Here is a 25,272-nt window from a genome sequence, read left to right as displayed (position 1 = left end):
TGCAGCCTGGACCGGTTGAGTAATAATAGTTTACGGTCGACTACAGTAATTAATTTTTCTACATGTTAGGGAAATTGGAGCTCGGGAATAAGAATCTCTGAATGTGGCTAAGTTTAAGTTAATGGGTGAAATGTAGATTTGTTGTAATAAAAGGTTATATGTCGGAGAGACATGCACTGGTGTTATGTAACTCTATATGAAGAGCACCACCTTCTTGTCCTCAAGGCATAACAACCCAGCTGACAGCATTCTGTCATTTACTAAGGAGCCTTTGGACTCAAGCATCCTCCCCTCCTTCCCCGTACCTTTACTACTCTTCTTGAGTTTTGTTGAGTGCATATATTTGGGGTTTTACTCCCTCCACCTGCTTGACTCTGTCCACGGCCCCTGTGGCCCGCTCCCACTCTCACTGAGCCTGGCATTTAGAAAATGGCCTTTAGTTTTCTTCAATCCGATCATAAACTATTTTGGTTGATTTGTGACGGTAATCAGGGGGGAAACTAGATAAAAACAAGCAGCCTGTTTTTGATAAATCATGCCACAAACTCCTCAACGTGTCCTAAGTCTGAATTAGCTGGATAAACCCGGATCAACAATGATAGTGTGATTTCTTATTGGTTTTAAACGGGACAATGTGTAGTTTTGAAGAAGATATCCAAAGTCAGAATTCTAATATTTACAATATGAATGAGGTAATAATACAAACACAGAAATATTCATTCTTCCCATAACTGGATAAACAACCTGTTCTCAGAGGGTAATAAGGCCCACAGAACACTGTTTGACACTAGACAGGTGGCAGGGTCCGCCACATATAAACAAAGTAAAACAGTGTGAAACTGTGTCGTCCTTTAAGGTCAGTTTGTTTATTTAGAGTTTATTAGTTAACAAGAGTTTGTTAGTTTATTTACTTTGTTCAGGCATAAAAAAACGTCAGTGAAGATTTTTCTCTTCTGATTAAAATGTGTTCCACAAAAAATACATAATTGAGAAGAAACACTTGATTATTACAATTACTTTTAAACAACCTGATAGAAATAATAATCTAAATCTATAGCTTTGAATCACTTGTCCCTCTGCGTTATACTCCTATATTGTATCCCTGTGGTGGTCCGGTCTGATATCCTTCCTGCGGAGCTTTTTTAAGGCGGTCAGCTGTCACTGTGTTGTCATCCCACCATGTGTTTTGTGGGCTGTTGAGCACTCAGCCAGGCATGCCTGTCGTATACAGAGATCACAGAGGCTCATGGCGCAATCCGTGTCACCCTAGCACCCCGTATAGATAGAGAGATGAACATCACCACATTGTACCCGTCCAAAAATTAATGATTTAGTCAGATTAAGTATGGGGGTTTGGATTCAGGGGTCTGAATATCATTCTTACATACTTGGGCCTGGAGTTCTCTGAGTGCAGACACACTTACTGTTGAGTGCTTTTTGAGTTTTTATATTCTCTTCCCAAGTCACTATACTGTTCCTGGACAACATGCTCAGAGTATTTATGCCCACAGCAAAGACAATAAGTAATTTTCAATATTGTTTGGTGCCTTTTGTCACATTCTTTTGTTCACATTAATATATGGAACAAGCCACAACCTAAAGTCTGTTTAAAGTTACAGTTCCTCTTTTCAACTGTTGCCAGACTTGAGTTAAATTGCTAAATCAGGTCTAATTTCTCAATCACTAGAAGATCAATGGTGTACAGTATTGTATATCCTAAAGTAAAAGTAAAGATATGGTGTTAAAATATATCTTTGGTAAAAGAAAAACTCACCTGCACAAATAGTACTTGTATAAGATTAAAAGAAAAGTATCTATTATTGAAAATACTGAAGTATAAAAAAGTAATTTGGGAGCAATTCATGTACTTAAGTATGAAAAGTACAAGTAAAAGTATGAGTTACGAGCAGCCGGCCAAGTTGATGATCTGATCTGATATTCAGCATTATCTTAATTACTGGAATTACTGTTTTTTCTTAATGCGATTGCTATACCTGATTGCAAATACCTCAACAAGTACAGTACTTGAGTAAATGCGCTTAGTTACATTCCATCACTGGTGATATGATTCTAGACAAAACATCGGACTTTCACTTAGTCTGGTCACCTGACAAGAATTCTCACCGTGAGTCAAATTAATTATGGCGGGTGTGAGAACTGACCCAGCCCTCAATATTCCCACAATTCCTATTAACCAGGGAAGCATTTATCCCTGTAATATTGATGTTGTGACCTTTTGAAGAGCCCCATGTGAAGTTTAAAGGCCTATAAAAGTTGATTTTCATTAGGGGACCATTGTCTGTTGATGGCCATGTATGCACAACTGATTTATTGTTGTGAAGAACTCATAAATCTAAACACAGACGCTTTGTTTCGGTCGGTGCGTCACAGCTCAGCATAGCGACTGCTGTAATTCAGGTAATTAGAGGAATAAGCAGGCCAAATACAAAAAAAAGCACTGATTAGTCAAACCACAATTAGAAGCCTGGAGCTGTTTGACTGGTTCATCGTTGATGTGTCGAGGCAGCTGAGCGAGCAGCTCCCAGACAAAAGTGTAGAGCACGGCGATGATTTCATTGTCAGTGTCTAGACTGGAACTTCTCACCTCCTCCTCAGTAATTGAAAGTATGGAAGAGGAGTAATGTCGGTGTTCCGTCCGCTCCTCCTGAGTCAGACGTTATCTCCCGCCGTGATTCAGCCTCATCAAGCTCATCATGACGGCTCAGACATACGTGAGCTCATTTGTGAGGTCATGCGAAAATATCAGTGCGATGACTGCTTGTTGGAGCATATGTGTTATTTTCCATCCGCGGAGCAACACCAGCTCCGCGACACCAGCTCCGCGACACCAGTGATCTTATTCTTGAAAAGAAAATGTTGAAACATTGGGTATTGACAGCAGGTCACAGGGGCTGGGAAGAAAATGGCGCCCACATTCTCACATTGAACACAAGTGTCTTGAGTGGATGGCGCCTCCAACCTTGCTATGTAGCATGCTGCAGTCATCAGTAACCGTACCCGCTTTCTGACTTTTATTATAATTAGATTTAGGGCATAAAAATAATGGATGAGCTGTCTTCTATCAGCTGCTTGTCCACATTAAATTCAATGCCCTCGTCCTTTTAGCAAGGATTCTTGATGTCTCCCTCCGCAGACGAGACGGTGCAACAAGGCCTCTTGTCACAAGTCACATCCAATATGTACGGGGGGGGGGAATGTGAAAGAGTCAGTCAGATTTAGGTTTCTGTCACTTAGTGAAGCATAAAAACTTGAAGCCGTAGGCGTGACTTTAAGTGAATATAGCGTAAAAAGGGATTCCAGGTTTAAAAGCAGTGCCGGGAGCAGCTGCGACACTGTAACTGACATTGCCGCCTCAAATTTTAGTGCCAGACGAATTTAGCGCGGGCCTCAGTTCATAGCGTGGACTCAGTATAGCTTCAGGTTAAGTGCTGACTCAGAAATACCATCTCGTCTTGACACTGAAGTGACACAGACACTTAAAGAGGCACTTGTCCTCTTGCCAGAACTCACCTCTCTGTTATTCCGTGGAACTGGAGAACTTGTAGTGGAGTTCTGCATCCTGACAGCACTGCTCAGACAGGAATCAGTTGACAGCTTATGAGAGCAGATACATACGGAGAGTTGGATGTTTCGTATTTTACTTTTTCAGCCAAGTGTTTCATTTTTATCGTCTGTATATGTTTTTATTTTCCAACATAAAGGTCTACATGCTGTCAGGAATTAAATTGCGCTGTGGTGCTGAGTGCTCATAGGTCAGGACATTGACCCTGAGCACAACCAATATGTGTCTGTGGCACAGATGGAGGACCGGAATCTGTCAGTGAAAGTTGGTGTTTGAGTGTTTGGTTCTATTTAGGTCCAGAATTTTTTGCTCAGATATGTTTTTCTTTCGATTTTTTCACATAAGATGGTATTTTACTTAGGCAAAGCCCTTTATTAGCACTGATGCATCGATAACGTTTCTTTGGAAAAAAAAAAAAGGTTGGAAATGCAAAAATATGTTTGTTTTTCCCAAAGGAAGGTAGTGTATCTGCACTCATACTGATACCCAGCTCAAGTCTTCATTTGATATTTTCCTAAAAGTCGTCATGTTCAAGCATATATTGAGCCCACACGTATGCGAATCTGCCTATAAATTACAAAAAAGAGGGAAAGTTTTGATTTTTGGAAACTGCCCCCAAGTTCACACAGAAAACCTGAGGACATGACCTCGGTGTTCTCTGTGGCAGCTACGGCCTGAATGGGGTTACGGATATTTGAGCTTGTGAGGAATGTGCTTCAAGGCGTGTGTTCCACATAACTTCAAGTGTGCTTGTCTTTTTTATTCTATTTTCTAAGAATGAAATGTGGGAGAAGGTGAAGGAAATTGAAATCGTCCAGACAGACCATTTCTAATTTTTTTCCTTCCCAATACTGATTCAGTTCAATTCAATTCCAAACACTGTATTTGTCCCCGGGGGGCAATTGATTTCTAATACCTGAACTACAGAGGACGATTTAATACCAGTCAATTAAATATATTATTATTATTATCATTATTATTATTATAACAGCTACCCTGTATTGATATTATGTGGCGTTTATATATAAAAGCAACTTTTCCGGTGAAAAAATAATAATATGTCGGGAAGTAGAAGAGTCCTGTTTTGATATTTAAAATATGAATGAGGTAATATTACAAACTCAGAAATGTATATTTTTTCCATAACTGATTAAACAAGCTTTTGATAAACTTGATAAACAAAGTAAAACAAACTGTGTCGTCCTTTAAGGTCAGTTAGTTTATTCAGTTCATTCAATCAAGAAAATTTAGTTTTTATTTACTTTGTTTGGGCATTTAAAAAAAAAAAATCTGTCAATGAAGATCTTTCCCTTCTGATAAAAAATGTTTTCCCCAAATCTACATAGTGCACCTTTAATAGCCCATAAAATTATTATAATAAACTGGCTTCAACTTCCTCCACCTACCTTGGACTAAAGGTCCCAAAGACTAAAGGCCATGAACTTCGATATCGTAACCCTGGATGACCATATTTTTATAAACATGATCCTCTGATATATTATACCTAGTGAAGTGAACATACTGTAAACATTTAATCCGATAATTTGTGTTTTTTGTCCTAATATTGTCAATATTGTAAAGGAACTTTGGCTAATGGAAAAAAAAGAGGCATATTCAACTAAATTTGTATCCGTCTTCGCCCCGCAAAAAAGAAACGTGGCACACACTGTTACATTGAAATGCTTTTATTTTCAGTGAATACAAAAAATAGTTTTATTGAGGCCGGATAAATATCTTTTTATATCGTATGTTATCACTTGTCTTTATTGTCGTAACTTCATAATTTTAATTCTGTTATTTCTGGGAGGGGGGGGGGGGGGGAACAAAACATACCCAACACTTCAATTCACTCCACGTCATTGAAATGCGTCACGACATCTTAATGGTGACAGATATATCGAAATGTTCTTATCACATTTACCTTTCGTAGAGGCTTAAAAGCACAAGAACAAAAAAAAAAACAAAAAGAAAAGAAGAGTCCATCCATAAAATATCAGTGGCTTCGTAACATACAATAAAGTAGTTGACAGACCCAAACTTCCTGTCTGTCGTAGTTTAGAAGCACTGTGGCACATGCCCATGGAATGCGGTACAAAAAAATGTGTTCATATATATAATATACATACTTATATATATTTATATACTGATGGTACATTTTAAACAGCAACACATTTTTTTCTGAGTGGCAGACAGGTTCCTCTGTCATCCCCAGAAGGCTTTCCATGTGGCAGAGAGAGTTAAAGAGAAAAAGAGGGGGATGCAGTTGGTTCAGCACTTAAGAGGAACATTTAACGAGTGGGTCACCAAATGTTAGAAAAAAAAAAAACAACCCACTGACGTGAACCTACATTCGCGAAAGATTTTGTCTCGTCCATTACCTTCCATCGAACGATGAGGTGAAGCTGTCACTCAAGCAGACCAGACACTGTATGGGCTACGGACTAAGGCACTAATAATAACACTACAGACTTGACTGATGAGCAGCGGACCATCCCACACGCCCTCCGACGCTCACACACAAAACACAATGCCAGAAAAAAACACCTCTGAATTCACACCCCAACCTGTTAAAAAAAAAACTAAAAAGTGATGGTCTGTCTTCAGCTGTTTGCTCTACTGTCCATGCGTGGAGGTCAGAATCACTCAGCGCATCCTTAAAAACGTTCGCTCTGTCGCTGTTTAAACAAAGAGATGCACCTGAAGCACAAAGCCATGCATTTTTTTTTTTTTTTTTCACAGCAGGACCTAATCTTACATTATACTGTAGTTTTAATATCGAAACACAGCCCCGTATAGTAAGACAAGGGACCCAAACACACTACAATCAAACTCAGTAAACAAAAGGTTCCCTCTGTTGCAGCGAGTAGTCAGTAAAGTCGCACAGAGCACCTTTAAATTCATAGACGGATGAGCAAAAAATAAAAATACAAAATGGACATTAGCGTTGAAGTCGCTTCACTTTAACTGCACTTATTTCAAAAACATCCACCCTTGTGTGATTTATCGGTTAGAATTAGCTTATTGCTAAGTTGTTTTCAGATTTCGCAGTTTTCCCGGATTTACAGAATTGGAGGTGAAATCGAATCCCTGGCAGTGACACAGTATTGCTGGGAAAAACAAAACAACTGTAGTCACGCTGTAGTCAAGAGTGGAAGGACCAAAGTAAATCAGCGGGGAGTCGTAAAAAAATGTGAGGTATTTACAGGTAGTCTTAATTTGCATGATGTGTGCGGCCAATCAAATTGCCTGATTCCCACAAAAACTACAAAACCTAACACAGTCTCATCTTATTACTTGTTTGCATGGGGGAAGGGAAACCAATGCTGCCCCCTTAAGCACCATCCATGTTATTGCATCATGTTCAAATTGTGATCATACTGTAGGTAAAGGTCCTAATACCTGAAATGAGAATGAATAAAAGGAGATGTGTGATAGCAAGCCGGCACTGGCTCGACTAGTGGTGGTAAAGACTACCTCTGGGCCCTCTTTGCTAAAAAATACTCGCGTGCAATAAATATTCCTTCTACGGTTATTTGTCGGCCGGTGTAGAAAAGCATTCACGGGTGACAAAAAGCAAAACATTCTAGTTTAAGTCTTAGCGATGACACCTATATCACGGGCCTCGACAAACGTGGAGAGCCCAGAAACATCAGCATTTTTTTTGTTTAAATGACGAGAAAGAAAGCAAAGACACTTGCATTAACCGTTTGCTTTAAAGGAACATTCCTCCAAAATCAATTGTCCGTTACTGAGATGTACATCGTGGTCCAAGTAACACCTATCTTCCTTCATATTAGGGTTAATGACCACCGACTTAAAGACACGCCACATGATTTAAAACAGATATTAAGGTGCCAGATCGGAGCCGACATTCGCACAAACATCAGAGTACCGAGTTGAAATCTTTTTGCGACGCGGCTGTATCACATGAACGGCAATACAATCAATTCTTCGTCTTAAAAGTGTGTGAACTAGAGCTGCGATTTGTGAAACAAACAAACAACAACAACAAAAACTGTAGCTTATGGGCAAACATGAGAGCATACGAGCTGTGCGGTTTGTCCCGAGCATGTCACATTCTGGTTCAGATTACATCGGTCGGAGTAGTTCTGCTATACATGAGGACAAAAAAAAAAAAAAGCAGTTCTTCGTCGGAATCACCACAATCTTTATGTTGTTTTCAGAAAGTAGTCAGTTCCACACAGTAGTATTTATAACTTGCGAGTGGGTGAGTCGTTGATCTTTCCATGTGGACTCAGTCATTGTGTTCACTGCAGACTCGGCATTACCGGTTTTGTTAAATCAGTCGCAACGGATCTGAAGTTCGCCGCAGGCCGCCCACCTGTTCAAGTGTGCCGTTAAAAAAGGAAACAAATTCTCACACACACAAACACAGATGTGCTCTTCACACTGCTTCAAAGCGTGCTCGCAGCAGCAGCAGCAGCAGCGGCGACGGCCTGTTTGAACGATTAGTTGCTGTCCTCTCGTAGCTCGCTGGGCAGGAACTTGTACTGCTGCTGTCTGATCTGAGCCAGTTTCTTCCTGGCTTCTTCCAGCTCCCTCTCCTTTCTCAGCATCTCCTCCTGGGCTGCAATGATCTAGCAAGATAAAAAAAAAAATAAACAAATTAATTTAAAACACCCATTATTTTTGCTTGGGTTTTCTGTATTTTGAGAGTAAACAGATGAGGTAAGGTGGTAGGTAAACTGATTAAATGTAATATGAATACATGTCTCTTATCTTGTGTTTTCTGTCTTGGGTGTGTGAATGTAGAAATGTTTGCATAGTACAAACTTTGTTATACATAATGATATTATATATGCATGTTGTTTAGAGGTTGTAAGACCCTATTGTGGAAAGCATGAATCTAAATAAAGATAATTCCAAAAATGGCAAATAATGAATATGAACAAATGAACAATGTGATTGCAGTCTGTTAATGCTCCCTCTATGGTTGATGTGTTCCTTTTATGCACATTTACCAGCCTGAGTGTGTTTGTGCATCAGAATTTAATTCCGTTTTCACCATCATCATAACAAAAAACAATATATGTATGTCTACTTTAGCGGGCCATTACAATAGGAGTAGGCATATTAATATGGTAATTACATTACTCAAGAGACTTGATGTTCTCTGCAATTAGGTGGAAAAAAAATATGTGCATACACCGGTGTCAGCATAGGAAATTTACCTAAATGAGTTTGAAAGGCTGAATGACTTTAGGCAACAGGCTAAACAGGTTTAGTACATCATCATAGATGCTGCTTGACGTTCCTACCTGTGCTATACCACCCACAAACTTCGTCTTGACCACCACGTTGTGGTCATCTGCTTTGTCAAACGCTGCCTTTTGAGCTGCCCGCACCAAGTTGTCTGAGGCCTTCTTTACTGCATTACCAGCAATCTGTTAGAGGAAGTGATCAGTTGAGAGCAGCTCATAAAAGCACAAACAATAAAAAGTACATTATCATTACATTACATCTGAAACCCTTTAAATACTGTTGTAAAGAAGAACCCTACCCAGCTACATGTCATGCAGTATCTTGTGTGGGGAGTGTGTGTGTGTTCTGGACTGTACCTGTAGTCTCCTCATAGCCTCAGAGTCCTGGTCAGCCTTCACCTTGCAGGCCACCAGCAGCTGGGCAGTGGACGCAGCCACCTGTTTGGCTGAAGAGATGAGCTTCTCCTCACTTGCATGTCCTTGCACTGAGGCGTTGGCGGCCTCACACAAGTTGCTGGTCGCCGCTGCCACCATACGTGCCTGGAAGAGAAAAGCAAAGAAAATGTGAGTCATTTTTTTTTTTTTGGGTTGCGTCAGGCTGTTAAACCAGCACAAACATGGCTTTTCATTCCGAACTTACAGCAGAGATGAGCCCCTGGGACCACTGTCCATCATCCACAGCATTGGCAGGGATGAGGCCCACTTTGCCCTGAGCCACCAGCTCTCTCTGGGCAGCCGAGGCGGATTTGACCAAAGCGCTGGTGGCCGCAGCGATGGACTTGGCTGCTTCCAGGATCTGCTCCTCGAAGTTCAGTGTCTCATCTGCTTGCTGAAGGGGGAAGGAGACCAGTCAGTCAGACAGGATGACGTCCTATGCAAGGCTCAAGTTTGTCACCTTTAGCAACACAAGGGTTTAAAGTTCGGGATGGAAAAAAGTTACATCCGACTCATCGTTTTCCCATTTATATTGGCACACTTGGTGACTACGAGAGACAAAAGCTGACTTCCAAATGCTTCACACAGCCAGATTTAAGCCGTGCTTTAGCTGATAAGGAGCACACATCCAATCATACTCAAGTCTGCCTGTTGAAAAATGAAAATACACATTCATACACATACTTTCAGCCACAAACACATTCACACTACAAGTCTGTAGACAGAGCGGGACACTGTAGGAATATGTTTGATATATAGTTGGGACTGAATAACAACCTAATATATCAAACATATCAGACAGAGCCCTGCAGAGAAGGCCTCCGGTGGTGGGGGCAGGCAGGGAGGGAGGGAGGGGAGGTTAACTGGGAGCAAGAGGACATATACTGGGACAGGCTTTAGCTAGAGCTACCCACAGATTGATGAATGATGGGTGGAGGGGGACACATGGCAAATGTGTTATATGTAAGAAGATGAGATGATAAAAAAAATAGGAGGGATGGAGGTTTCAGTGAGTTTTCAACTTAACAATGAGGACAGTGTCATCGTCAGAGGTAAAACTCAAAAACTAAAACTTTCACGGGCATGGATATGCAAGAAATTGGGAGGAACATGATTGTGACTGTTATGGGAAGTTCAAGTTAAGAGGCGGGTCAGTCAGGTGATCTTAAATCAAGGTAAAGAAAATGCAATGGGAGTGTGTAAACGGGGGAGACGGCAGGAGACGCAGAGCACGTTTTTTTTCTGGGAATGTCAGAAAACAAAACGTGTCTTTGTGTTACTGCGAAATAACACCCGACATTAAAACTGAACTTTACGTATAAATCACACAAAACAACATATAAAAAGGTGTTTACAGAAAGGCACAGAAATTTGAAAAAGGTAAAAAAATCATCTGGCTTTAGGCACTGCTAAAAAGGAAAAAGTGTCTAATATAAACTGCTGCATATACTGTATAGTCTTTGTGTTAAAGGGATATGACATGTAAAATTACTACTTTTATTGGAGGATCTGAGTTACATCTTACAATCTATAGATACATATAAACCACTCTAATGAAAACGTTTTACGAGTCATAACTTTCTGTGAAATAATGCGGCTCATTTAGGAGCATCGCTGTAGTGAATTCACTGCCATGCAAGTCACCCACCTTGGGCTTGGCTCTGGGTTTAAGCTGCTCCAGCTTCTTAGCTGCTGCTTCGATGGATGCCGCTGCTCCGAGCAGCTCTGTTTCTGCGATCACGGTCGGATCCTCGGGGTCTACCCACTCTGAACCTGAGGCACACACAGGCACACACACATATATACACACTATTAAGATTAAAAATTAAAACTGAAACAGAATTTCGTCAAATAATCCCAAGCGGTGTTTCAAAAGATCATGCCCCACAAAAACAACAACACTGTGATCATACAGAAAATAAAAAAAAAAAACACTGCATCCCATGCATAGCTGATGGAGGCCACAAAGTGCATTCGCTGCAATGGAGATGGAGTGATTTATTCGGAATGAGATGGCACATAAAATGAAATGAAGCGCCGACTCTGCGCAAAGAAGTCTGCGAGCAGCTGGACTTTGAATGAGATTAAATGAATCAATGTTAGCGCCGTGGAGAGAACGTGTTGAACAGCTCCAAACTGGTGACGTAAATCACGGTACAGAAAACAGAGCTAACTTACCTCCATCTGTAGCAAGAGAAGGAGGACAGGAATATTACCACAAATCTGTTTAAAGGACTCTTTCTGTTGTTATTTTAGAAATTAAATATGTCATCTGTTATAGATGTGGAAGCCTCCAACTGCAGATACAATGACAGATTTTTGCTGGAAGCTTCATTAGTGGATAAATACAAGTTATCACTTCCTGGCGTAGATTTGAGTTCATCACATATAACACTGTAAAGGGTGGGTTGTGAGTCATTACCTTTCATGGCCTCGGCAGTCTGGATGAGCTCTGTGACGGCCCCTGCCACTCGTTTGGAGCAAGCTGCCAGCTGCTGCTTCTGCTCTCCGCTGGGCCTCTGCAGCACCTACACATACACACAAGTACGCGCATACACACATTAAACAAACTCTGCTACGCTTTAAAAAAGACGCAGCGTTCCTCTGCTTCTGAGCTGTGCCCAAAATGGAGGTATGGAGCCACCTGACCTCGATAACACTGTATTTTCAGTAACCCTCTAAAACTCTGATAAACCCACAGCTGACTCCCGCAAACATTTGCTAAGGTTGAACTTGACATTCAAAATGTTTCACCAGTTTAATATAATGCACATAAAATGAATTCTAAACTTAAAGTGTGGGCATCAGACTGCTGGATCCACCAGATACAAAATAACTATCTGAAAACTTTCATACATAGTAGCATATGAGAGCATAATTCATACATGAAAGATTCTTGACATTAACATTAACTGACACGATGTTGAACCTACAAATAAAACTTGTTCCAGCAGATCGATGTATCCAGTTGTACACTCTGATCCAAACATCAGCGCTCTGTTCTTCACCTCCTCGCTGACCTCTGGGTGGTAGGCTGCTTGCTGAGAGACAGAAACAACAACGTTAAACTATTGCATGCATGTATATTTAAAATAAATGTATTCAGCATGTAAGGTTAAAAAAAATAACCTTGCATGTGCTGAGCATGTCTGAAATAGCCTTGCGGCTGAGGTTGGCTGTGTGGATGATGTCTTCCTGCCGCGCAGAGTTGCCTGCAGCCACTGCCTTAGCAGTTGCCATGGTGATGCCCTTAGTCATGCGGATGAACTCCTCAGGTGTGGTCGTCTTGTTGGGAGCGTCCCTGGATTGAAACACCTGGGGAGGACAGGGAGGGTTCGTGTCATTTGGTGTGATCGGGAGACTGATAAAAAAAAAATTAAAAATAGATCCCCTATACATGAAAACTAATCAGTGTTTGCTGCTGCTGTGTTCACAATCAGCCAAAGTATTATTCTTGAATCATCCAAGACATCATTCAGCGTCATCAGATAATTTAATCCTCCGTCCAAAATCCATCCGTCCTCACCGCTAGTTCCTGTTTGATGCACTCGATTGTGGCCTCCAGCGCTCTGGTGCCCCGAGTGGCCTCGTCCTCCACAGCCTTGACCGTCTTCAGCAGCGATGTCACGTTGGTCACCATGACCTGAGAGAGAAACAAAACAACAGCAAACAAATCAAATGAAGATGCAGCACCTAAAGGATGTTGCGTGTGGACCAATGCAACCAAATGATAAGCCCTTTGTGTCTCCATCGGTGGTTTGAACATTGCACAGGACTTTGAGGGTGTACTGCACAAACCCACAGACAGGGGGCGCGTGGCACCCACGCAAGCAAAGCCCACAGCCCTGAAAGACTTGAGGCTGAAATCTTACAGATGGTTTACAAGATTTCTTTTCACCCTCGTTACTAAAACTACATGTGAGGCATGCTGTTATCCTCGGAAAGACTCCATGACACACTGAGCTGCCGGAGACGGCGAAAAAGAATTCACGGCTCGAGGTGATAATGAACAGTCAGCAGTGAAGCGTAAGTGTGGAAGATTCAGCTGATTTATCGTGGATATGAATATATCCCAGTTTCCTGTTATCCAGAACATCCACTTCCTAGCTATTTACATTACTGAGACAGAGTGTTGGGTTTTACTCATGTGAGCGGGTTTCATGGTGACAGGAGGGTGCTGCAGCTGATTAATGGCCCTGCCTGAGGAAGAGGAGGATGTCTGCGATGCGTACATAGTGTACATGGAATAGTTAAACGATTTTTCCACGTAGCGTTAAGATGTTATAATAGAGCCTTTTTTCATCAGTTGAAAGGGAAAATTAGGTGTATTTTTATCATCGGGAAAAAAGGAAATAAACACATTAGTACATCTGATTTGATTAATGCAACAACAGAATACAAGGACGCATCTTTTTCTGACTTTTAAGATTTGCACAAACACCATGTTTAACCATATTCAAGCCAATTGGAGGACTTTTAATGAGATGAGATGGTTTGCAGGATATGCAGAGCCCCTGATCCCCTCACCTTGGCAGCGCTCTTCAGCTGGTACATAGATGGATCATCTGCTGCCTTGCCAGCGGCGCACTTGGTGGCACTAATGAGCTCAGCCAGCGCCTTGGCCACATCTTTGACAGCATTTATCAGAACCACCTAGAGAAAAGGACACAGAGAGAGGCACCAATTTATCACAACTCGGCCTGGGAGAGCTCATTCTTCAATACTTCAGATATCAGGCGCGGTGTGTTAATAACAGAACTTATAAGGGGAGAAAAACAAGACTGGCTGACCTGCGTCTCTGGGTCATCGGCGCCGATGCTGGCAGCCCCCAGTTTGACCACATCTGTGAGCTGGGTAATGGTTTTGGCAGAAGACTGGGCCGCTTGAGACAACTTGTCCTGACCAGAGGCTGCTCCCGACACCAGCATCTTTGTGTCCTCGACCAGAGCTTTGGCTGTCTTCAAAATGTTTTCCCTGAGAGGAAGACGAGAAGACGTAAGAGAAGGAAGAGACGAAGGCAAAGGTGTTGGACTTATCCCAGCAGAAACAAAATGTAAATGTGTGAATTCAATCATCGTTCAATGCACACCACATCTCTCTTTTCATATCAAACGCATTTATAGATCAAAGCGGGTTCAAACACAAGGATAGGTAAGGTCATGATACTAGTCAGTATTTTTTTATCAAATTGCCAAGAGAAAGGCTTCTGCAAAGTCTCTTCTTGATTTTAACGGAAGATGTTTGACATAATCTGACCTAAAATGTCGCTCTATTCCCTTTCATCCTGCCTACATCGGGCACAGCCTCTTTTCATTGTATTCTCTTTCGCGATTCTTCAGTGATGTACAATTTCACTCACAATTATCTGTAAGGATCTAGGTTAATCATTTATGGTCAGAGCAGCATGTAATATGCCAAGTCTCGTCTTGAATTATTAGATATTCATCTCTTTGAACTTCCAATCGTTCAAAAATAATTAGACCAGCCGAGTCAGACGCTCGGATACATCATGAATGCTTTTACTAGACATTTGCACAACAATGAGGGATTTCAAAGAATATAACCAGAATCATTTCTCACATCTAAATCTTTCGCTGGGTTTTTCCTTTGTGTTAAGCACCATGGGACTCCTGCCACTGAGTGGATTCTTTACTCTAAGAGCAAGATCAGGAAGAGATGTGACACTTCCTCATTCTTTCAAACCCTGAGGGTAATTTGTAGTTTCTAACTTAAGAGGTGTCCTGCCCCCCTGTTCACCAGCTAATATGTCATTCTGTCAGTCTCAGATGAAAGATAACCGGAGGGCGGATTTCAGACTCCAGTCACGTCTCATACTTGTAGACTTAGCGATGTCTCACACACTGAGTATATGTACACAGACCCAATCTGGCCCGTTTCCAGCTCTAACCTGTGGTCGGCGAACGACTCGTCATTCTCTGCGTTGAGCGTGCCGGCGGAGGCGAACATGATGGTGGTGTCCAGATCGGCGATGATGCCAGACACCGCGCTGGCCGCTGTGATGCAGGCCTGAGTGCCTTTGTTTCCTGCCTGGAGGGCTGAAAGGACCAAGGACACCTGAGGACACACACACACACACACACACACACACAGACATCAAAACCTATAATTACACAGGTGAGGATGTGCCGGTGTCTTGACTTTAGGCAGAAAGAACATTTTTCACATGTTAACTGTTAGAAAAGGCAGCTGGATTGCATTGCATTTGTTTCAGCCATTAGTTTCTTGCAGTAAAATGCTGTCACCGTGTTTTGGTCACTTGGAGAGGAATTAAACACACATTTACTGGTTAATTAAGAGCAGCAAAGAGCAATACACTGCTGTAAACGGCATTGTTTGTGATATGAGTCTCCTTGGTGTATTATAAATTATTAATTCCACCGAGAGGACCAAACACCATTTGCAGGAGGATTTAAAATTATGCTGTGATGGCAAAAATACTAGGTTGGCGCAGGGAAACGCACAACATCACTCACTCATCCAAATGAGTTCATGTCAAACAGGTTTCGACTCCATTTGTATTCCTTACAGATGCGGGACTGGCAGTAGAAGCTGATTAAATGATGTTTCAAGACTCCTGACACTTGAATTCTTATATTAAATGAATGATTGGTGTGGAAAGTTAAAGGGAGACTCCATCAATTCTATAACATTAAAGTGTGTTTACAGGTCTCAGGGACTAAGACCGCTTAAGTGGAAAATGCAGTATAAAGCCTTTCGTGGCTCCAGAGGAAGCTGCATGTAATCTGACAAACCGCCTCAAGTGATGTCACTCAGTGGCTAAGATGCATTGTGGGTAAAGCAGGTGCCAGGTTTTGAAAAGGATGAGGAATGCGTAGAATTGAAAAGCGATATCTCTGATCCCGCTGTCTCAGTGTTGATCAGTTGTTTTTAAACTGCGCACAATGAGCCAAACAGTGGCCTGTGTTTCAAAACCTGGCACCTACATTATCCATAAATCCAATTTGACAACAGTTACAACACCGAAGGTAATTTATCAGATACCATGCAGCTTCCTCTGGAGCAGTAGTACTGCCCAAGACCCATGAAATAACATTTATGTATTAAAGCGTTGGAATTACCCTTTAAGGTTGAGGCGATCAAAGCAGAACAAACAGGACATGTTGCACAGGCAGAGTACGCAGAGTACTAAACTAAACTGAATTTTAATCATTCAACTTTATTAAGTTGAAAAAAAAATACAATTCTGAGGCTGTTCTGTAAAAAGATTTTGATTAAATAACAAATATAGCAACTTCCGATCAAGCCATATCAATTCCAGGCTCAAATTAACAACCGTCTGTTATGCTGCATTTCACTGCACTCAGAATCCAAGTTGGAAACTTCACAGACATAAACACAGATGACATGATATCAGTATGGAACGGATCAACTACCTTTTAATCTATCCATCACTTCTTACTTGCAAAACAAGTACAACTCGTAGTGACTATTTTCATTTCACTCAGTTGATTTATACTTGATAGAAGCCCACTTGAATCTGCTAAATTAGCTGCTGTAGGCGCTTGTTAAGTTCACAGACTCAACACACACTCATCCATTTGCTGAAGGTGTCCATCTTTACCCGAGCATGCACACTGGCACGCAAAAATATCGACTTCCGACTTAAAATCAAAAGCGGCATTAGTCCGTTTAAGCTCCACCCATTTGAAGTACAGATACAGATCATTAAGTGGTTAGACAGATGCCGACACTAATAAAGGTGTACAGGCAAATCCCAACTAAAGATATCAATGTTGCAAATTGCTGTAGATTTCCCTAATGAAACCACAACTAATACCTCCAGAGAAATCTGTTCGTATTCACAGGCAACCATCTGCACAATGTTGCTAGACTGCTTGGGTATGATCCGTCCAATACTTAACCATGAATTATTGAAACAGTCTGCAGAGTAATGTATTTTTCCAAGGACTATGAATTAAACAGTCAGCCTTTGAAGCACAAGCACGCCTTGAGCGTATAGTTTCATCCAAAAAGCTTTAATTCAGGAGGCATATGATGAAATGAACTGAGGCACTAACCCTCTTATGTTGTTGATACCATGGCAACAGGATCACTTGGTGTAAACCACACAGCCCGAAAATAAAGCTCTACTATTTCAGTGTGGTACGACACAGTATGGAGTTAATTTGTTGTGGATAATACTGGAGACCAGCAGGAAAACCTTTGAGTGATCTGCTATGAAATGTATCAATACTGGCGCTGATATGCAGATGATGGACAGCAGAAAAAGGACAATGTGGCTAAATAAAAGCCAAACAAATCAGATAGGACGTTAGCACATTTTGTTATGTCTTTGGTTTATACCTTCTCCGTCACGGCCCGGGCACATTCGATCAGCTCTCGTTTGGTGAAGCCGTCGGAGGGTGTGACCTGCAGAGCTCCAGCCTTCTGGACGAGGAAGATGCAGCCGTGTCCGAGCTCCTGCACTCGAGACTTGATCTGGAAACCGATCTGGATAACAGAGCACAACACGAACGTACTTCTAATTAGATGCAAATGAAATCACGTATGGTAAATATTTAAAATATTTAAAAGAAACGTATACCCTGGGTGGTAATTGTCTACATGCATGCTGCTTCAAAAGATAAATGTGCTGCAGAGTTGTGTGATGGGTAAGATAGTCTCGGCTTTGGTCACCCTCACCTCTTCTGGCTCAGCTGTGTGTGCAGCCAGTCGTCCCTGAACGGCCAGCTGGCTGTAGTCCACCGTCACCTGAGAGGCCAGACCTCCCAGCTCGTCTGGACATGTCACTGACTTGGTCATCTTGGGGATAAAACACACACACATACACACCATCAGTCCAAACAGACCTATTTCATCACACACAGGCTGGTTTGAGTTTGATTTATGTGACACTTTTGAAAAACATTTCATATCAAAAAGTTGTTCACAAGTCATGGTAAACGTTTCCAAAATAGTCTGACAATGTTAACTATTATTTTGATGGCTTACCATTTCCTGAGCAGTGACAGCAATGGCCTTAGAGTGTTTCACCATGCTGGTCTGGTAATCCACAAATGAGCCGTCAGGTTCAGGCGGCGTACCTTCATCCAGCTGAGGAACGACAAACACACACACACACAAGCGCACACACGCACACACACAGAGTTAAAACGGCACTTTCATTTAAGGCGCGATTGGTTTGTCCTTCGCTTACAAAAGGTACAAACATCTTCAAACACGAAGACAATCAATCACTTGTCTCTTTAGTTGCGGCGACATATTAAATCTAATCTACCCTTCAATTATAATTATTCTGCCAGGTGCACAGGCAGCAGTTCATCTGCGAAATAACGTTAATGCAATTTCATATTCAAACAAACAAACACTCAGAATGACTGATAAACACTCATTATAAATTATCCACCGAATCCACTCTGTAATTAAAGCTTCAAAATAGCAAGCGCTACAAAAACACTCCATCGCCAGCTCGCAGCGCTTATACTCTGTTTCTAGCATTTCTTGTAAATCACACAACACATCTGAGAGTCGTTGTAACGCCGCAGAGACGAGAGCGATGTGGGAAAAGCGTCCTGGCGCTGGAATACATCTACAAAAATCACGAGTGCGTTTTTTTTTCGCCAAGTGATGTAACGCCTTGGAATCCGTGGTGTTGACCAAGTGACTAAAAGTTTGTCAGAAAATCCTTTAAATCACCTCCGTTGAAAGCACAGCAGAGAGTGACCATTATGTCGATGGATTATCTGAGAGGATTATCTCCTTTTAATCAACTACCGGCACACACGCACTCAGGACAAAACACACACACGCACTTGCTCATCATGTGGCCCCGAATTGAACCACTTTCACTAATTATTCATGATGTGCCACAGAAAGTTGATGCTGTTCTCCCGGTGACCCACAAATGAGGCACTTTCCCCCCCCCCTGCGATAAAGTCTCACTCAGGAAGGTGAGGAGGGATGTAATTAGTTGATGCCGCTCTGTCTGTACTTGAGATCAAAGGCTTCTTCTTGCTTTTGCACCTTATGTGTTTGCCAATAGTCTGACTGTTAATTGGAAAGACTGAGGTCTGAAGGCCCACCCCTGGCTGAGAGGGGCTGACTTGACAGGGCATTTTTTTCCGTTGCTTTCGGCGGCTTGGGATTTCTATTAATATGCTCATCAGTGGCTTTTTGTGGTGCTTTGGAGAGGTTGTAATCGAGATGTTTTCACAAAGGAACAGGAAATTAGAGGTAAAAACGAGGAAATCTTGTAAAAAAGAAAAGGATGGTTGATTGTTCAAAGCCTGGAACAACCTGGAAAAAGTATATTAAGAACATTTGCTGTCCTGCTAGTTCCCCTGCACTCTTTATCAACTTCTAATCAATTTATTCCACTTGTTTTCCTAACAGTATTTTGGCTCTTTTCAGAGAGGCCCTCACCAACAAATTAACTTTTTTCGCTATATAATTTTGCCAACTTATTAAGATTACGCTGAAAAGGGAAGTTGGAGTGTAGTTTCTTGCCCTCACTTCCTTTTAGCAATTGGTGCAGCAAAAAGTGAAAACCTGATGCCTTTTACCTTCAAGGCAAGCATCTCTGTGGGGGCAAACAGGGTGAACATTGAAGAAACAAGGAAGCAAAGAAAGTCGTGTTTTTGGTGAGAGGCAAATAGAGCTTGATATATAGAAGGGTTGTCAATGGTGAGAGGTACTGACAGAGGGCAGGTACGATTTTTGATGACCAAAGACCAAGCAAAGACGAGCCAAAGCTGTCAATCGATGGTAGGTTGAAGTACAGAACAGATGCTACAGAAAACATTTGATCCGGCTTTGGCATCCGATAGACATTTCTCCTTGACATCTCTCCTTCTGGAAATCTTTCCGCAGCGTCCCGAGGCATTCTCAGAATATCCTGAAAAGGAACCTCTTCTTGACTGCGAACTACTCGGGATCCCGAGAGGCACCTCGAGACATGGCTGAGGAAAAAGAATGATGTCTGGGCTTTTCAGCTCAATGAATTACCCCTGGGTGACTTCTTGGAGAAAGTAAATGGAGGAGATGAAGCCTCTATTGTGCGAGTTGATTTGACCAATCACAAACTTGGAATCGAAAAGCCCTGTTCTTGTGTATTTTAAACACCAGTGATTTGCTTGGCAGCACTCACCTTCGCCATGGCGTCTGCAATGGACTCCACCATTCCCCCAACCATTCCCACTTCACTTGCAGCCTCATTCAGCGTCACCATGATGTCATCGACCGCCTCCTTCATGAGCTGGGCTGCCTCTGCTATGGCATCGTGGGTATGGGAAGCCTGAGTGACAGACGCACAATTAAACAAGACTGTCCAGAGATTCTTTAGATGGCTGGCGAAGCAACATATGAGAAGGTTGTTGCACCTTTGGGTTTCCTCCACCCTCCTTGGCAGCATACAGCATCTGCAGCGCGGACTCAGCCATGGTTTTCGTTTGGTCCAGGAAAGTCATCTGCTGCTGGTGGTCATTCAGCTTGGACGCCACGCCCACAGAAGCCACGATCAGCGGTTCAAAGTAGCCAGCCAGCTGGGTCACCTGAGAGAAACAGTGAAGGGTTTAAATGAGTTCTGCACGAATTCCTCAATTCATCAATCACAGAGAGAGCCACATTATCAAACGGAGAACAACAGTTGAAAGAACCCTTCTAACAAGTGGATGCGTGTCACGCTGCTGCCCGTTTAAAAAGTATTACTTTTTTGCTCCACAGTTGCAGTATTTAAGAAAAGTAATTAACTCCCCGCCCTATATACCTTGTGTCCTAGTTGGGAAGCTTCGCCTCTGGCAGCAGTAGAAACAGGGTCAATTAAGTGGCCAATTTCCTGCACGGTGGACGTCAGCTGCTCTTGTAGTGCCTAAAGAGGGGAAGAAGAAATTAAGTTTTTGTCTTGGCTTTTTTTATGAGAGACAGAGGTGCATTCAAAAAAGCACCAGGCTGAGAACTCTTTGCCCCGAGCTATTCTAGGCCCCTTCTGCAACTTGTGATCTTAAACACTTCATAATTCAACAGAAGTGGCGCGAGCGCCAAAAACTGCTCTGTGAAACTGCAGGGTTGCTGCGAGGATCAGCAAAACACTGTTTCTTATTGCAGAAAGTTTCTATTTCTCATTTAGAAATCTGTCATTCATTTAGATTGATCCATAGTCTATTTCTTTTCATTTTCAAGAGACAGCAATGAAGAAAGTGACATTATATACATCCAGAAAACTGTAAATGAGAAAAATGAAAAAAAAAAAATAAATGTTTGCTTTGTTCATGCATAAGTTTGTACAGTGAGATATTTGGAAACACAAATATTACATCAAGGAGGAAATAAATCCCCTCAATGAATTATTTTGACAAAATCAGGTCTCAAAGGTTTGTGAAAATGTCCCTTTTGAAATTAAGAGAAAGAAATAACCTTTTCAATCATTTGAAATGGTTATTTTACATTTTTAAATCACATTAAAATGTGCTGTTTGTGCCCTAGAATGGACAGAGACCTAATTAAAATCTCCAATAACAGATTCACATCTTATCAGAGACACACACAAAGTAACACAAGGACTAGAAAAAGAAAACAACAAACTGACTGTAAAACTCACAGAGGAAAAGTCAATGAACAAACAAAGGACAAACAGACGCAGACAGAGACAGGTACAGGTGGCTGTCAGTGCAAAACGTCGAGTCATTTTCTGACGGCTGCTTACCTCCAGCGAGATGTCGTCCCTGCTGGCTAGGTTCTGGCTGACTGCTGCCAGAGAGGCCTGCTCAATATCCCGGATACATTTGTTGATGTTATCAATTGACGAGTCGCACTCCCGCTGGCCTGGGGCTTTGTCCCTGAGAATGAAATGGGGACAGGAAAAGAAGAGACAGAGAGCAATAAAAAACGGTTGGAAATGAGAGCAAAGTGGAAGGATGATGTATAGGAGAGAAAAGGGACAGAGGAGGTCATTAAGACAGGATAAAATGAGACATATTTCAAGACAGGAAGAGCAAAAAAGAAGCGCAGATGTTAACATAAGGAACACTTATTAAAACACAAGACAGATTCCAGGATGTCTCTTTAATGTAGTTTTCTACCGGCTCTCTCATCTCATTGCCGCTCAGGTCACATCTGCGGAAATGGAGCCTGTAGGGTCTCGTCAGTGCACGGGGAGATCAAGCTGGGCAGCTAAATGAGCTCTGAAGCCTCGGAGTGGTCGGGGGCACCGGCCGCATGAGCAGAATTAGTTTGGTTAAGCATCCGTTTCCATGCATGGAGCCACGTCGAAAATGAAACTGAAGTTAAACTTAATCTCTGCGTTTAATGAGACTAACAAAGTAATTAGCTTGTGCAAGATGGACTTCACTTTATTTTTGTGTTTTTTGGCATCACGGTGTGTCACTGACTGCCAAACTCCCACCACTCAATCTGCAGTCTGTAAAAGGATGACGTGATAAGGGCATCAGAATTGAACGAGATGCTAAGATGGCTGCGTGTAAATGCCAACATGCAGATGTTCTGTGCCGAGTGGGAACATTAAAATTCAGCGCAGTTGACACCGGGAATTAGTTCCTCATGGGCATCAGTTTTGTTTTGATCAAGGTCAGGTCCGAAAGGAGTGAAAGAGGAGATTAAAACTTTAAGCTGTGGAGGAAAAAGAACAAGCATTTGATATGCCGCCGCGCAGCGTTTGACATCCCTTCTCAAGGACGCTGCAACTTTCTCACAGGCATTTTATAGAGCGATGCATTCAGATAAATCAAAGTAAGAAAGTGTCCCCAAAAACAGCAAACTATACCTTTTAATTTTGACCTTCATATATACTGCATTTTGTCACTTTCGGGAGTGTGCGACAGATTATGTTGACTGACCGGATGGCTGTGATGAGGCTCTTGATGGAGTCGGACACAGTGCGGGAGTGACCAGCCAGGACAGACCAGGTGGGCGGGTCTTTGGGGTTGATGACCAATGAGCGTGCAGTCTTGAGCAGGTGGGTGGAGCTGTCGAGCATGGAGCGCGCTGAGTGGAGGATGGGCTCCTGTGCCGCAGAGCCCTACAGAAAAACAAATTGAACTCGAGCGGGAATGTAGAAATGCATTTCTTACAATATCCTGTTTTGGTTTTTTCAAAGCATATTTGCTTTTAAACTACTGATATAATATAAACATAATTGCTGGGTATGAATACTACTATAAACACTGGTATTCACATGCGTACCTCGTGGCTGATTTGAGCAGGGACACTGGCGAACTCTGGGTTTGAAGCAAACGTTGTCAGGTTTTCCACAGCCTCGATCAGCGGAGCCGTGGCGACTCGACACCTGTTCCTGTTCTCCTCAGAGAAATCTCCATCTAATGCCTTCAAAGGGAGAGAGACAGAACATGAATGTGAAATCTAATTAAACTAGAGGCGCTATTTAGGTACCTAACAAAAGAATCAAAAACTAAACAAATCAGAGACAGATGTGACAATATGAGCTGATATGAATGACAAATGTTTTCAGAATCCACCATCAATACCGTGGGTTTTTTCCAGTCGCGGGGGAGAGGAATCCTTTTCACAGTGACGACAAAGAAATCCTACCTTGATTGTTTTGACCAAGTTGGCGGTGCTGTTGGCCACCTCCTTGGCAGACTGGACAAAGTGCCTCTTGGCAACTGGGTTGGTTGTCTTGGAAGAAGCCAGACGGCAGGCATTGCACAGGGCTGAGGTGTGCTTAGCAACAATGGTGGCTGCAGAGAGCACCTGCCACATTATAAACAGAGAGCTAAATTAGCAACTGAGATATGAGTTCATCAGTAGAGGACATCAGCTTCTGGGTTTATGCTTTATTGCAAAATCAGCTTTTGTACATTTTAGATTGATATTCCTGCTATATTTTCATGCACCCGACACTCAGCTGGAAACTGACTTATGTAGGAGAGCTGTGGGGGACATACTCTAATGAGGCTGTTTTGTCTTGAAGAAAGACTGTTGTTTGAGACAATGAAGGCGATAATGAGGTAAATATTGGACTTTCAGACCCACAGTGAAGGCGTCTGGCCCCACAGTTGGACGCTTCTGCATCAGATATTTGCAGAATTGTGGGAGCTATAAAAAGACGGCTTTGTTTGAACATCTAAACACATTTTTATTATGGCTTTTTACGAATAAAAGATGGATTTATTTAAAACAACAGGTTTTCCTCATTAAAAGAAATCTATAATCCCAACATGAGGACAGGATTCAGGGATATTTTTTATTGCAGACCAGCAAGATCCAGAAAATATGAAACAACTTATAATCACTGGCCTTAAACTGTACAATCTTTGAGGTTTAACATTCATGTATGCAATATTCTGACACACAACTTCTTGCATAATTGTCATGCAGAGCACATTATGAGCGCATGTACCTGAGACGGACTGCTGTCTGGGTCTACAAGATTCTGACAGGCCATCTGAATGGCCTGGTTGGCTTTGGCAAACTGGATGGGATCCACCAACCCCTGGTGCCCTGCTTGACTGTTGGGATCAGACACGCCCACCAGGTAGGAGGCCTGTGGAGAAACAAAAAAAAAACAAAAACACCTCCCGTCATCAGTAACATAAAGACAATATGATCCACTTGTTAGCTCCTTTGCTGTGAGACATCCCGTACCTGTCCTGCAGCTTCAGTGAGGCCACACAGAGCTTTTGAGGCCGATCCTACGCAGTCTCCAAAAGCAGGCACATCTCCAGTCTTGCAGTTCTGAGAAATACCTGCCATGGACTCTCCCAGGACCTGTATCCAACAAAGGAGCAGTCCAACAGAACAAAGAGAGATGAAGAAAAGGAGGGATGCTTAGGATGTCAAGCTCTGTGTGTGTGAAGGGTTCTTGGGCTGTTTGATTTAAAAGGCCTACCTTGGAGTTCTCCATTACGCTCTCGATGCAGTCGAAGTAGGAGAGGTCACTGACCGGCTCGTTGGGATTATCCAGCATTCCTCTGACGGCCTGAAAGATAAGTGGTCGGCTTGAATCTTAGATAGCACTTCCCCGGTTATTCATTTTCACAAAATTTTCCCTGGTTA

The 25,272-nt window shown here is 42.2% G+C and overlaps 1 protein-coding gene across 5 annotated transcripts in view; it reads right to left on the bottom strand.

Annotated features, from left to right (window-relative positions):
* Positions 1-5,252: 5,252 nt before the first annotated feature.
* Positions 5,253-25,272, bottom strand: part of tln2a (talin 2a) — a 94,091-nt gene continuing 74,071 nt past the window's right edge. For 4 of the 5 annotated variants that reach the window (XM_030414361.1, XM_030414365.1, XM_030414363.1 and 1 more), the window contains 26 exons: positions 25,106-25,195; positions 24,862-24,984; positions 24,617-24,760; positions 23,806-23,967; positions 23,440-23,580; positions 23,094-23,275; positions 21,944-22,076; positions 21,008-21,109; positions 20,622-20,792; positions 20,390-20,536; positions 18,235-18,336; positions 17,926-18,045; positions 17,587-17,733; positions 15,149-15,315; positions 14,031-14,214; positions 13,768-13,893; positions 12,767-12,883; positions 12,370-12,555; positions 12,174-12,281; positions 11,663-11,768; positions 11,419-11,424; positions 10,889-11,013; positions 9,446-9,634; positions 9,163-9,345; positions 8,863-8,988; positions 5,253-8,181 (listed from right to left, as the gene is read on the bottom strand). In XM_030414361.1, the coding sequence (XP_030270221.1) occupies positions 8,053-8,181; positions 8,863-8,988; positions 9,163-9,345; positions 9,446-9,634; positions 10,889-11,013; positions 11,419-11,424; positions 11,663-11,768; positions 12,174-12,281; positions 12,370-12,555; positions 12,767-12,883; positions 13,768-13,893; positions 14,031-14,214; positions 15,149-15,315; positions 17,587-17,733; positions 17,926-18,045; positions 18,235-18,336; positions 20,390-20,536; positions 20,622-20,792; positions 21,008-21,109; positions 21,944-22,076; positions 23,094-23,275; positions 23,440-23,580; positions 23,806-23,967; positions 24,617-24,760; positions 24,862-24,984; positions 25,106-25,195 (3,516 nt within the window). In that variant the 3' untranslated portion in view covers positions 5,253-8,052. The remainder of the gene's footprint in view (positions 8,182-8,862; positions 8,989-9,162; positions 9,346-9,445; positions 9,635-10,888; positions 11,014-11,418; positions 11,425-11,662; positions 11,769-12,173; positions 12,282-12,369; positions 12,556-12,766; positions 12,884-13,767; positions 13,894-14,030; positions 14,215-15,148; positions 15,316-17,586; positions 17,734-17,925; positions 18,046-18,234; positions 18,337-20,389; positions 20,537-20,621; positions 20,793-21,007; positions 21,110-21,943; positions 22,077-23,093; positions 23,276-23,439; positions 23,581-23,805; positions 23,968-24,616; positions 24,761-24,861; positions 24,985-25,105; positions 25,196-25,272) is intronic. The other variant, XM_030414366.1, reaches the window with a different exon arrangement.

This window comes from Sparus aurata, chromosome 4, assembly GCF_900880675.1.
Source record: "Sparus aurata chromosome 4, fSpaAur1.1, whole genome shotgun sequence".
NCBI classification, from domain to species: Eukaryota; Metazoa; Chordata; class Actinopteri; order Spariformes; family Sparidae; genus Sparus; species Sparus aurata.
This window is presented reverse-complemented; position numbering and strand designations above follow the sequence as displayed.